General features: G+C 36.9%; 1 protein-coding gene across 3 annotated transcripts in view; it reads left to right on the forward strand.

Moving 5' to 3' along the window:
- The window catches only part of Kif27 (kinesin family member 27), a 99,803-nt gene that overhangs the window by 48,096 nt on the left and 36,286 nt on the right, over positions 1-15,421 (forward strand). For all 3 annotated transcript variants that reach the window (XM_026412475.2, XM_026412476.2, XM_026412477.2), the window contains 2 exons: positions 515-720; positions 11,920-12,117. In XM_026412475.2, the coding sequence (XP_026268260.2) occupies positions 515-720; positions 11,920-12,117 (404 nt within the window). The remainder of the gene's footprint in view (positions 1-514; positions 721-11,919; positions 12,118-15,421) is intronic.

The raw sequence follows: 15,421 nt of genomic DNA on the forward strand, positions 1-15,421 counted from the left end.
AGCAAGGCACTAAGCAACTTAGTGAGACCCTGTCTCTAAATAAAATAGGGTTGGGGATATGACTCTGTAGTGAAGGGCTCCCAAGTTCAATCCTTGGTATCCCCCCAAAAAATAAATTTTAATAATGTTTTTAAAAATTCAAGAACACAGATTGTGAGTATCAGGAAGCCAAAGTGTTCTGAGCAAGAGGACAAAGTCACTCCAAATATCCTTTTAACTGGATGTTGATGCAAGAAAAACTCAACTGCAAATTCAGAGGATTAGAAATGCCACACTAAAACACAGAACTAGTGAAAAGATTGAATGGCACCAGATGGGAACAATCATTAAGGAACTAATTATTTAAGAGTCTTGGTGGCAAGCTGTGTTTAATAGGAGTGGGTGGGGACAGCTGGGTTTTTAATGTGATGCTTAAATGGTAACTCTGCCCAGCTGGAGTTTTAGAATAGCGGTTTTTATGTTTTTATGTTTTTTTATGTAATTCATAATTGTTATAATTGTCATTATGGTGAAGGTAACGACGCCAAGTCTGTAAGCAAACAGTATTCTCTGAAAGTAACAAAACTAGAACATGAAGCAGAACAGGCAAAAGTGGAATTAAATGAAACACAAAAGCAGCTACAGGAACTGGAAAACAAAGATCTTTCTGATGTTGCTTTGAAGGTGAAGTTACAGAGAGAGTTCCGTAAAAAGATGGATGCAGCAAAGCTAAGAGTCCAGGTAACTAAGAAACTTTTTAAACTCTTCTTTGCTTAAATAAGAGATTTTTCCTTATTTAAGGATCCTGCTTTGAGGATTCTTGTACCATGTTAGGAGAGAAGAAAGACATCCAGTTTTTACCAGTAAGAGAAATTGGGTGGCAATTTTCTTTCCCATTGTGCTGGTTGATTTACATAATTGACAATCTGAGTAGTTTTTTATTTATTCGAGAAGTGTTTTATTTTAATCTTGGTATCAAAAACCACATGGAGAGAAATAAAGAATAACCAAAGAAATAGTATCCTTTTCTGAAGGACAAAAGATTAAATAATGGTTTAAAATGCATCAGGTGCTTTGTGGACACTCAACAAATGGGAATTGTTTAAATTATAACTGTGTGGTTTAAGAAAGGTTAATAACATTGGATCCTACAACTCAACCTTAATTTTCTAATGCCTGAAATTTAGCTGTATTTTCAGAAATGGCTACAGTTAAACTTTTCATTCTAGGACTGATGATGTAACCCAGTGGACTTGACAAATATGTGTAAGACCCTGAATTCTGTCCCTAGCTTAAAAAAGAAGAAAGAGAGAAATATCTTATTACAGAGAGATTTTGTATAAGGAAAACATTTCAGGTTCTTTGAGGATAGTCCTTGTTAGTTTGGTCAAAATGAATTTTCTGGAATGCTTCTCCATTTCTTTTTATATCACAATATATTGCTTTCATATTGTAATATGCATATTATTTCCATTGTAGATAGAGTTGAAGGGTAGTTAACTTAGAGTATTATTATTGTTGTGGGAGGAGAAATACCTCTGTTATTTTTTTTTTCAACAAGATGTCTACTATACATCTCTGGTGTACCAAGTTCAGGTGGGGATGCGGAGATAACTGAACCAGAGTCTCTCCCCCATGGTTTCCATTGCAACCCCAAACATATAGACATCTCTACCCATATAGACTGTTAAGTTAGTATCATATTAAAATAATAGGATTTGAATGTTTGAACTTCTTAAAAAAGGGCTGGTGGTTGTGCATACCAGCTTCCATGTTTTTCGAAACATTTATTTTAACTTAGGAAACTGAGAGTCTTGTGATTGAATTATTTTTTCCCCCATTTTTTTTTCTTTTTTGGTACTGGGGAATGAACATGGATAAGATGATCTATCACTGAGCTACATCCCCAGCCTCCTTTTTATTTTTCATTTTGAGACAGGGTCTCACTAAGTTACTTAGGGCCTCAGCCACCTGAGTTGCTGGGATTATAGGCATGTGCCATCACATCCAGCCTTTTTCATTTCTTGATCCTTTAAATTAGGGCCACGATAGTGAGAGGTTGTGTTGGAAGCCCAAAGAGCTCCCGCAGCTGCTCAAAGTTTTGAGGCCGGGGCTGAGCGGGTGGCCGCCAGAGACCTCACCTTCCCGTTTGCCACCACTTTGCATTTGAATTTGCGATTGGCGTCGGCCCGCAGACGCGTCAGCTGCTCCTCACTGGCGAAAGTCCAATGTCTCTTTTGGCTGCTGTTGTGGTACATCTTAGCGTCCAGGACCAGGCCCAGAAGGAAGGTCTGGACAAAAAAAAAATAATAATAATAATCACAGCAACACTTTAGTGTGAAGCAGACGTGACTCCACCAGGATCCCGCGGAAGTCTGGAGCGTCAGGCAGGCTGGCGCGGGCGCGCTGACGTCACGACCACGTGCTGAACCTGCTGACAGAGGCGTTTCCGGAGCCGTCTAAGAGGGGAGTGTCTTTGGTGTTCCTCGGCCGGCAGCCGATGACACAGAATATTCCACACAATCTACAAGGAGCTGAAACAGAGGAATGGATAAACTACAGACACTGTTTTTAGATTGGGACCAGCAACCAGCCAAGTGACAGCAGCTACACACGCCGGTGGGGAACGCAGACCGGACCCACAAGGACAGGTCCGGCGGACGGCTGAGGGCTAGGCCCGTCCCCTCCCCCAGTGTCTGCAGGTAGGAGGGGGACTGTGAACACCAGCAGAGCGGGCCCAAAGCCTGCTGAGGGGCGGAACCGGCCCCTCCCCCAGTGCCTGCAAGCTAGGCCAACCTGCAACCCATCGGGAGGTTAGGCCCAGCAACCTATGGAGTGACACAGGTGCCCCTGGCGCCTGCTGGGTAGGTGGACCTTTGACCGACCAGCAAAGCAGACCTAGGGCCTGCCAGCATGGTAGACGGATCACACTAATTGGAGGAGGATCACAGCCACTACCTGCCCTGCAAGGGTGATTTTTCAACTATACAAGAGCAATATAAATAAATAGAGGGGGAAAATATCAAAGACACAACAATTTCACCAAGCAGAAAGAAACGCCAGCAGTATGAAACGACAAGGAAAGAAAGGACCACAGGCAATGCAGGTCAACTCAACTTTAGAAGAGGTAATAGCTGCAACAGATGGAATGTCAGATAGAGAGCTCAGGACATACATGCTTCAGATGATCTGGAGTCTCAAGGAAGACATGAGACAGCAAAATCAGACAATGAAAGATCACATTGACAAACAAATCCAGGAAGTAAAAGATCAATTTCACAGGGAGATAGAGGTAATAAAAAACAAACAAATAGAAATACTAGAAATGCAGGAAACAATAAACCAACTTAAAAACTCAATTGAGAATACTACCAGCAGAGTGGATCACTTAGAAGATAGAACATCAGACAATGAAGACAGAGTATTTCAACTTGAAAAGAACATAGATAGCTCAGCAAGTCTACTAAGAAACCATGAGCAGAACATTCAAGAGCTATGGGATAATATCAAAAGACCAAACTTAAGAGTCTTTGGGATACAGGAAGGCACAGAGCTCCAAACCAAAGGATTAAGCAATCTATTCAGTGAAATAATACAAGAAAACTTCCCAGACTTGAAGAATGAGACAGAATCCCAAATCCTAGAAGCCTACAGGACGCCGAATGTGCAAAATCATAAGAGATCCACACCTAGACACATTATAATGAAGATGTCCAACATACAGAATAAGGAGAGAATTTTAAAAGCTACAAGGGAAAGGAAGCAGATTACATTTAGGGGTAAACCAATCAGAATAACAGCTGATCTCTCAACACAGACTCTAAAAGCTAGAAGATCCTGGAATAACATATTTCAAACGCTTAAAGAAAATGGATTCCAACCAAGAATCTTGTATCCGGCGAAATTAAGCTTCAGGTTAGAAGATGAAATTAAAACCTTCCACGATAAACAAAAGTTAAAAGAATTCGCAGCTAGAAAACCATCTCTTCAAAAAATTCTTGGCAAAACATTACAGGAAGAGGAAATGGAAAATAACATTGAAAACCAACAATGGGAGGTAGGACAGTAAAGGGGGGAAAGTAGTCAAAGAGGATAACAAATCAGGTTTAGTAACATCAATAAACAAACATGGATAGAAGAACAAACCATATCTCAATAATAACCCTAAATGTTAATGGCTTAAACTCACCAATTAAGAGACACAGGCTAGTAGAATGGATCAAAAAACAAGACCCAACAATATGCTGTCTACAGGAGACGCATTTGATAGGAAAAGATATACATAGACTGAAGGTGAAAGGTTGGGAAAAATCATATCACTCATATGGACCGCGGAAACAAGCAGGAGTGTCCATACTCATATCTAATAAAATAGATTTCAAGCCAAAGCTAATCAAAAGGGACAAAGAAGGACACTTCATACTGCTCAAGGGAACCATACACCAACAAGACATAACAATCATAAATATATATGCCCCAAATAATGGTGCAGCTGTGTTCATCAAGCAAACTCTTCTCAAGTTCAAGAGTCTAATAGACCAACATACAATAATCATGGGAGACTTCAACACACCTCTCTCACCACTGGACAGATCTTCCAAACAAAAGTTAAATAAGGAAACTATAGAACTCAATAACACAATTAACAACCTAGACTTAATTGACATATATAGACTATACCACCCAACATCAAGTAGCTACACTTTTTTCTCAGCAGCACATGGAACCTTCTCAAAAATAGACCATATACTATGTCACAGGGCAACTCTTAGACAATACAAAGAGGTAGAGATAATACCATGCATCTTGTCTGATCATAATGGAATGAAACTGAAAATCAATGATAAAAGAAGAAAGGAAAAATCAAACATCACCTGGAGAATGAACAATAGGTTGCTGAGTGATCAATGGGTTTTAGAAGACATCAAGGAGGAAATTAAAAAATTCCTAGAGTTAAATGAAAACACAGACACAACATATCGGAATCTATGGGACACATTGAAAGCAGTTCTAAGAGGAAAATTCATTGCTTGGAGTTCATTCCTCAAAAAAAGAAAAAACCAACAAATAAATGATCTCATACTTCATCTCAAAATCCTAGAAAAAGAAGAGCAAAACAACAGCAAAAGAAGTAGAAGGCAAGAAATAATTCAAATCAGAGCTGAAATTAATGAAATTGAAACAAAAGAAACAATTGAAAAAATTGACAAAACTAAAAGCTGGTTCTTTGAAAAAATAAATAAAATTGACAGACCCTTAGCCATGCTAACAAAGAGAAGAAGAGAGAGAACCCAAATTACTAGCATACGGGATGAAAAAGGCAATATCACAACAGACACTTCAGAAATACAGAAGATAATCAGAAATTACTTTGAATCCTTATACTCCAATAAAATAGAAGATAGTGAAGGCATAGATAAATTCCTTGAGTCCTATGATCTGCCCAGATTGAGCCAGGAGGATATAGACAACCTAAACAGACCAATAACAATAGAGGAAATAGAAGAAACCATCAAAAGACTACCAACTAAGAAAAGCCCAGGACCGGATGGGTATACAGCAGAGTTTTACAAAACCTTTAAAGAGGAACTAACACCAATACTTTTCAAGCTATTTCAGGAAATAGAAAAAGAGGGAGAACTTCCAAATTCGTTCTACGAGGCCAACATCACCCTGATTCCGAAACCAGACAAAGACACTTCAAAAAAAGAAAACTACAGACCAATATCTCTAATGAACCTTGATGCAAAAATCCTCAATAAAATTCTGGCGAATCGGATTCAAATACATATCAAAAAAATTATACACCATGATCAAGTAGGATTCATCCCTGGTATGCAAGGTTGGTTCAATATACGGAAATCAATAAATGTTATCCACCACATCAATAGACTTAAAAATAAGAACCATATGATCATCTCGATAGATGCAGAAAAAGCATTCGACAAAGTACAGCATTCCTTTATGTTCAAAACTCTAGAAAAATTAGGGATAACAGGATCATACCTCAACATTGTAAAAGCAATCTATGATAAGCCACAGGCCAGCATCATTCTGAATGGAGAAAAATTGAAGGCATTCCCTCTAAGATCTGGTACAAGACAGGGATGCCCTCTCTCACCACTTCTGTTCAACATAGTCCTCGAAACACTGGCCAGAGCAATTAGGCAGACGAAAGAAATTAAAGGCATAAAAATAGGAAAAGAAGAACTTAAATTATCACTATTTGCAGATGATATGATTCTATACCTAGCAGACCCAAAAGGGTCTACAAAGAAGCTATTAGAGCTAATAAATGAATTCAGCAAAGTGGCAGGATATAAGATCAACACGCATAAATCAAAGGCATTCCTGTATATCAGCGACAAATCCTCTGAAACGGAAATGAGGACAACTACTCCATTCACAATATCCCCCCAAAAAATAAAATACTTGGGAATCAACCTAACAAAAGAGGTGAAAGATTTATACAATGAAAATTACACTTCAGATAGAGCCCTAATAACCAGAATATACAAAGAACTCAAAAAATTAGACAATAAGATAACAAATAACCCAATCAATAAATGGGCAAAGGACCTGAACAGACACTTCTCAGAGGAGGACATACAATCAATCAATAAGTACATGAAAAAATGCTCACCATCGCTAGCAGTCAGAGAAATGCAAATCAAAACTACCCTAAGATACCATCTCACTCCAGTAAGACTGGCAGCCATTAGGAAGTCAAACAACAATAAGTGCTGGAGAGGATGCGGGGAAAAGGGCACTCTTGTTCATTGCTGGTGGGACTGCAAATTGGTGCAGCCAATTTGGAAAGCAGTATGGAGATTTCTCGGAAAGCTGGGAATGGAACCACCATTTGACCCAGCTATTCCCCTTCTCGGTCTATTCCCTAAAGCCCTAACAAGAGCATGCTACAGGGACACTGCTACATCGATGTTCATAGCAGCTCAATTCACGATAGCAAGACTGTGGAACCAGCCTAGATGCCCTTCAATAGATGAATGGATAAAAAAAATGTGGCATTTATATACTATGGAGTATTACTCTGCATTAAGAAACGACAAAATCATAGAATTTGGAGGGAAATGGATGGCATTAGAGCAGATTATGCTAAGTGAAGCTAGTCAATCTTTAAAAAACAAATACCAAATGACTCCTTTGATATAAGGGGAGTAAACAAGGACAGGGCAGGGACGAAGAGCTTGAGAATAAGATTTACATCAAATAGGGATGAGAGGTGGGAGGGAAAGGGAGTGAGAAGGGAAATTGCATGGAAATGGAAGGCGATCCTCAGGGTTATACAAAATGTCATATAAGAGGAAAGGAGGGGCAAGACAAGATAATACAAATGGAAGAAATGATTTACAGTAGAAGGGGTAGAGAGAGAAAAGGGGAGGGGAGGGGAGGGGAGGGGAAGGGAGGGGGGATAGTAGAGAATTGGACAGACAGCAGAATACATCAGAAACTAGAAAGGCAATATGTCAATCAATGGAAGGGAAACTGATGTGATACAGCAATTTGTATACGGGGTAAAAGCGGGAGTTCATAATCCACGTGAATCAACCGTGTAATATGATGTATTAAGAACTATGTAATGTTATGAACGTCCAATAAAAAAAAAAAAAAAAAAAAAAAAGAAAATTACAGAACCCTAAAGAAAGACATAGAAGAAGACCTTAGAAGATGGAAAAACATACCCTGCTCATGGATAGGCAGAACTAACATCATCAAAATGGCGATATTACCAAAAGTCCTATATAAGTTCAATGCAATGCCAATCAAAATCCCAACAGCATATCTTGTAGAAATCGATAAAAGAATCATGAAATTCATATGGAATAATAAAAGACCTAGAATAGCAAAAACAATACTAAGCAGGAAGTGTGAATCAGGCGGTATAGCGATACCAGACTTCAAACTATACTACAGAGCAATAGTAACAAAAACAGCATGGTACTGGTACCAAAACAGGCGGGTGGACCAATGGTACAGAATAGAGGACACAGTAACCAATCCACAAACTACAACTATCTTATATTTGATAAAGGGGCTAAAAGCATGCAATGGAGGAAGGATAGCATCTTCAACAAATGGTGCTGGGAAAACTGGAAATCCATTTGCACCAAAATGAATCTGAATCCCTATCTCTCGCCGTGCACAAAAGTTAACTCAAAATGGATCAAGGAGCTTGATATTAAATCAGAGACACGGCATCTGATAGAAGAAAAAGTTGGTTATGATCTACACGCTGTGGGATCGGGCTCCAAATTCCTCAATAGGACACCCATAGCGCTAGAGTTAACAAATAGAATCAACAAATGGGACTTACTCAAACTAAAAAGTTTTTTCTCAGCAAAAGAAACAATAAGAGAGATAAACAGGGAGCCTACATCCTGGGAACAAATCTTTACTCCACACACTTCAGATAGAGCCCTAATAACCAGAATATACAAAGAACTCAAAAAATTAGACAATAAGATAACAAATAACCCAATCAATAAATGGGCCAAGGACCTGAACAGACACTTCTCAGAGGAGGACATACAATCAATCAACAAGTACATGAAAAAATGCTCACCATCGCTAGCAGTCAGAGAAATGCAAATCAAAACTACCCTAAGATACCATCTCACTCCAGTAAGACTGGCAGCCATTAGGAAGTCAAACAACAATAAGTGCTGGAGAGGATGCGGGGAAAAGGGCACTCTTGTTCATTGCTGGTGGGACTGCAAATTGGTGCAGCCAATTTGGAAAGCAGTATGGAGATTTCTCGGAAAGCTGGGAATGGAACCACCATTTGACCCAGCTATTCCCCTTCTCGGTCTATTCCCTAAAGCCCTAACAAGAGCATGCTACAGGGACACTGCTACATCGATGTTCATAGCAGCTCAATTCACGATAGCAAGACTGTGGAACCAGCCTAGATGCCCTTCAATAGATGAATGGATAAAAAAAATGTGGCATTTATATACTATGGAGTATTACTCTGCATTAAAAAATGACAAAATCATAGAATTTGGAGGGAAATGGATGGCATTAGAGCAGATTATGCTAAGTGAAGCTAGTCAATCTTTAAAAAACAAATACCAAATGACTCCTTTGATATAAGGGGAGTAAACAAGGACAGGGTAGGGACGAAGAGCTTGAGAAGAAGATTTACATTAAACAGGGATGAGAGGTGGGAGGGAAAGGGAGTGAGAAGGGAAATTGCATGGAAATGGAAGGCGATCCTCAGGGTTATACAAAATGTCATATAAGAGGAAAGGAGGGGCAAGACAAGATAATACAAATGGAAGTAATGATTTACAGTAGAAGGGGTAGAGAGAGAAAAGGGGAGGGGAGGGGAGGGGAGGGGGGATAGTAGAGAATAGGACAGACAGCAGAATACATCAGACACTAGAAAGGCAATATGTCAATCAACGAAAGGGAAACTGATGTGATACAGCAATTTGTATACGGGGTAAAAGCGGGAGATCATAATCCACGTGAATCAACCGTGTAATATGATGTATTAAGAACTATGTAATGTTATGAACGACCAATAAAAAAAAATAAAAAAAAAATAAAATAAATTAGGGCCACGATATTAAACAAAATACTCATTTTAACAAGATATTAGGAGAATAAAACAATTACAATTTTTTCTTGTGTTTATTATGAAATTTTGTTTATAACTTCATAGATTGATATCCTAGCTTCAGTTCTGATTGCAGTTCTTAGTATCACTAATAACCAGAATTATTATTTTTCTAAAGCAGTTATGTTTATATCTATAGTTTAAGTATTTTTAATGGATTTAACAAAGATGATTTTTATATTTTCTAATCTCACATAACTAAAATGGTTGAGTTTAAAGATTATAATTAGGGCTTGTGAACTATCATATCTGTTTTTCCTTTTTCTTTGTGTGTATCTTTTTCTGCCAAGGCTGCTGATAAGGAAAAGAAAAGGGAGTTGCAGAACTTAACTTCAGAAGAAATATTTGATACAGTGGAGGACCGAAATAAATATGTAGTTTTAGAAATTTTGTTCCTTTGACATATTTATGCAATGCTGATGAGGAGGAGGATGACTCCTACTATTTGTTGAGTGTCTATATGTACCAGATGTCTATATGTATTTTTTAATAATTATTTAATCCCATTAGGTGGGTATTTTTACCCTCTTTATAAATGAGGAAATTATATTTTAGAAAGATTAAATAATTTACTCAGTCACATAGTAATGATAACTATCAATTTTCAGCAATCTAATCTAATGTGCCATTTTAATCTAATCAATCAATCTAATGTGCCATTTTAAAATATTGAAACACCAACATTTTTATTTGTATAAAGCTGTTGTTTCCATTTTTAAAACTTAAAAAAATTAAATTTTTAATATCTAAATTTTGTATTTTTATGTATTTAGATATATGTAGAGTTATATATAGCATTAGTAGTTTAATGCTAATAAAGGTGCCCTTTTGAATACCTATACAAAAAATAATAGCAACTGTATCTGACTTTTAAATAAGTTTATCGGAATGTATGGTGATATTTTTAATACTTATGAAAAAGATAACCAAAATGTTGGTATTATAATGGACTAGTATTATAGTTACTGTTGATGATAGTGGCAAAGCCAATGTCCAAGTATGGGAAATTGCAAAGGCCTGTGACCTGCAAAGCAATGGTATCTGCAGATTGTTAGTTTTTTGTCTATAATGAGATACGGTCGTGGTGCACCTCTTCCTTCCTCAAGAATGTCTTGTATGAAAATAACACCAACTTAGTCTTTAACACTGTGAATAGCAGTACAGACAATAATCTGTGAACTAGTACTTGTCCACAAACCACATTTTGAGTAGCACTGCTCTAAGCTGCAGTAGCTCTGTGACTACTTAGTTTAATTAAAACAAAATATGCTTATGGTAACAGCTGTTGCTAAAATAAAGAAAATAATTAATTGTGGTCTGCATAATTTACAAATGACCTTTCCATAACTTTTTATGCCATTTAGGAAGTACTTAGTGCAATGCTAAAATACATAATATAAGTGTAATTGTGTTAGTCTGCTTTTCATTGCTCTAAACAAAATACCTCCCAATAACAACTTAGAGGAGGAAAAATTTATTTTGGCTCATGGCTTCAAAGGTTCATTTCTTCGACTCCATACCCTGGACCCAAAGGTGAGGTAGAACATCATGGCAGAAGGGAGTGGCTTTGCTCTATTCCTGGTGGCCAGGAATGGAGTCAGGGGAACGACACATGACCAGGGAAAATTAACACTTTCAGAGAACACCCCCCCAAGGGCCCACCTCTTCCAATTAGGATGGACTGATTTGGTTACAGCTGTCATTATCTAATCATTTGACCTCTGAACATTCCTGCTTTGATGCAGGAGCTTTGGGGAAACACCTTATATCCAAACCAAAAGAGTTCATTTGTTTGATCAGGGTTAAATTGTAGTCCTGATTTTAATCCAGGTGTTTTATATTAGTAGTGTAAACACTTTGAAAATGTTAGCAAAAATTTGGGGCTGGGGTTGTGGCTTAGTGTTAGAGTGCTCGCCTAGCATGCGCGAGGCACTGGGTTCAATCCTCAGCACCCCATAAATGTAAAATAAAGATACTGTATCCACCTAAAACATAAAAAAATAAATATTTTAAAAAATGTTAGCAAAAATTTAATGCTATCTATAGATCAGTTCTAATCATCTGAATTCAGGGATTAGTAATTTAGGCTAACACTGAATATAAAAATAACAGCACAGTAGAATACTATGCAGTCACACAGAAAGAACAAAGACTTGAAAGATAAGTAGCAAAAAAGGGAGGTGAAGAATCGTCTATGGTAGTATACATATGTGTCAATTATATAAAGAGTAAAGAAGTTTTGTTGAGGAATGTGAGAGATGTACTTTTTCATTTTGAAATATTCTGTATTATCTCAGATCTTACAGAAGAAGCAACAGGATAGTAAGAAATTAGCATCACTGTCAATCCAAAATGAGAAACGTGCTAATGAACTAGAACAGAATATAGATCACATGAAATATCAAAAGGTAAAGCTGCAAAAAAGACTTCGAGAAGAAAATGAAAAAAAGAAGCAACTGGATGCAGAAATTAAGCGGGATCAACAAAAAATCAAAGTAATATTGTCATACATTCCTGCTAAGTGTAATATGAAATGTTAAAACGGCTCAGAGCTAACGAAGCCAAGGTCTTGATTCATTTGGCTTGTGAAGTGTCTGTCCTTGTCCTTCACTGCTGTCCTTAATTCACTTTAAAGCTTTGTTCATCTACATAGTAAAACCTATTTATTGAATTCTGAGTACTGTCTTGAAGCCTTTGACTTCACACAAAAAGGTACAGTGATAAAATTTCTCTTAGTGGGATCTTTAGTTGAGGCTGCCAAAACCATAAATTTATAAAACTTTGTAATTAATATCATTTGAATAAGATTTCCCATTTTCAATGCTTTGAAGTGCCTTTGCCTTGTTCATGTGGCTACATGGAAAAAATACCAGGTTAAATGGTAGCATTTCATTCATAGTGAGCAGAAGAATGATCAGACTGTAAGCCCAGCAGTTCCATAGAATGGATAACTGGGGAGGAACTGATGGTGTCAGACTGGGCTCTGGACTCAGATTAACATTAGGTTCAAATCCCAGCTCTCTCAGTCCCTGGCTGAGGACTTTATTGAGAAAATCATTCACCCTCTCTGAGTCTTTTATTCTTACTAAAATGGCCTTAATCATGCTTGGCTTATAGGGCCTTTTTGAAAAAAGAACAACAAACACTTATCCAGCACTGTATACTATGCTGTATTGTGTTGAAATAGTGACCAGCAAACAAGGCTTAAAATATAACTGGAAACTTTACAGATTTTTTTTAAAAAATTAAAACTTTATATATTTTTAGAGAAGTTTTAGATTTTCAGAATATTTGAGAGGAAGATTTCCCCTGACTGCACACATATATAACCTTCCCCATTAGCAACACTTCCCAGATTTGTTAGATTTTAACATTGGATATAGCCTTTTTTCATATCATAAAAAAAGTCAAAAAATCTATGGGAGGGAACTTAAAGAACACTTACTTGTTCTTTTCTAAAAAGCAATTTTATTGAGATATAATTCATATACCATATATTATTAGTTCTTATAAGGTATGGTAAAATATATATGAGTTTATAATTTCAAATGTACAATCCATTGGCATTAATTATATTCACAATGTTATGCATCCATCACTTTTTCTTTTTCCAAAACTTTTCATCACCTCAAAGAGAGAGGTGATCTTGTTTTCCTCCAGCATCTTGTTTTCCTCCAGCTCCTGAAAACTACTTTTTGTCCGCATGAACTTGCTTTTTCTAGATATTTCATACAAGTGGAATCATATACTATTTCTACTTCTGTGTCTGGTTTATTTCACTTAGCATGTTTTTATGCCATGTTGTAGCATGTATCAGAACTTCATTTCCTTTTATAGTCAAACAATCTTACTTTGCAAAGCTAGGTACAGTGGTGTATATCTGTAGTCCCAGTTACTCAGGAGGCTGAGGCAGGAAGATCTCTTGAGCCCAAGAGTTTGGGGTCAGCCTGGGCAACATAAAAAAATTTTAAAAGTTCATTTTGTGGATATACCACATTTTGTTTAACCATTAATTCATCAATGGACACATGAATTATTTCTACCTTTTGGCTATTATGAATAATGCTACTATGAACATTGTCATACAAATAACTGTTTGAGCCTCTGATTTTGGTTTCTGGATAGATACCTAGGAGTAGAATTTCTGGATCATATGGTAATCCTATGTTTAGATATTTGGCAAACTGCCAGTGGTTTTCCGTAGCAGCAGTAGCATTTTACATTCCTTGTAGCAATGTTTGAAATTTCTAATTTCTCCCTATCGTCACCAATATTTGTTATTTTCTTACATTTTTTTTTTTATAGTCATCCAACTAGGTATGAAGTAGTTATCATACTGTTTTGGGTTTTTTTTTTTTTGGTACTGGGGCACTCGACCACTGAGCCACATCCCCAGCCCTATTTTCTATTTTATTTAGAGACAGGGTCTCACTTAGTTGCTTAGCACCTCACTTTTGCTGAGTCTGGCTTTGAACTCGCAATCCTCCTGCCTCAGCCTACGGAGCTGCTGGGATTACAGGCATGTGCCACTGCACCCAGCTTTATCTTACTGTGAGTTTGATTTACACTTTCCTAACGACTAGTAATGTTGAGCATCTTTTCATTGGTTATTGGGCCATCTTCTTTAGAGAAATGTCTATTCATATCCTTTGTCTAACTTTTCAATTGGGTGTATTTGCCTTTGTTGTTGAGTTGTAGGAATTCTTCTTATATTTTGGACATTAAATTCTATCAGATACATCATTTCCAAATATTTTTTCCCATTTTATAGGTGTAGTTAAACTTTTTTTAAAAAAATACTTGAATGTAGCACTTCACTGAACTATATCCCCATCCCTTTTTTTCCCCTTTCTTTACTTTGAGACAGGGTCTCACTAAATTGCCCAAGCTGACCTTGAATTTATGATTCTCCTGCCTCAGTCTCCCAAATGTTGGGATTCCAGGTGTGTGCCACAGTGCCCAGCTATTTTTTCTCTCATTGCTTGTGCTTTTGGTGTCATATCTAAGAATTCCTTGCCAAATCCAAGACCATGGATAATTACTCCTACATTTTCTTCTAAGAGTTTTATGACTTTAGGTTGTTCATCTACTTTGGGTCAGTTTTTGTATACGGTATGAAGTAGGGTTCATTCTTTTAATTGTGGAACTCCAGTTGTACCAGTACCATCTGGTGAAGACACTATATTTTCCCTGACAAATGGTCTTGACACACTTATCAAAAATAAGTTTGCTTGGGAAATGGGAAGATGTTGGTAGAGGACAAAGTTGGGAGTTATCTAGGTTAAGTCCAGATATATAATAGATAGCTTTATATGCCTTATTTAAAAATACTATATTTTAACACTGAAAAATTGCTACAAAGGTACATTTCAGGTGCTTTCGTAACAAAAAACAAAATTGTAATTATGTGCGGAGATGGATATGTTAATTAGATGACTCTAAATCATTTCACTATGTATATGTATACATGATGTTGTATACCCTCTGGACAGTTGTCAGTTAAACTCTGACAACTCCCAATTTTTATTTTTAAAAAATCAATTGGCCATAGATGTGTGGTTTCTAAACTCTGAGTTGTATTCCATTGTCTATATTTCTATGCTCATGCCAGTAACAAACTATTTTGCTTATTACTAAAACTTTATAGTAAGTTTTGAAATTGAGAAATAAACCCTCCATCTTAGATCTTACTTTTTAAAATACTTTCAGTTCTCTGTAATTTCATATGAATTTGAAGGTCAATTTTTTTTTATCTTGACAATACCAAGTCTTTTCCAGTGCACGAGCATGGAAGTCTTT

This window comes from Urocitellus parryii, chromosome 4 (assembly GCF_045843805.1).
Source record: "Urocitellus parryii isolate mUroPar1 chromosome 4, mUroPar1.hap1, whole genome shotgun sequence".
Classification (NCBI taxonomy): Eukaryota; Metazoa; Chordata; class Mammalia; order Rodentia; family Sciuridae; genus Urocitellus; species Urocitellus parryii.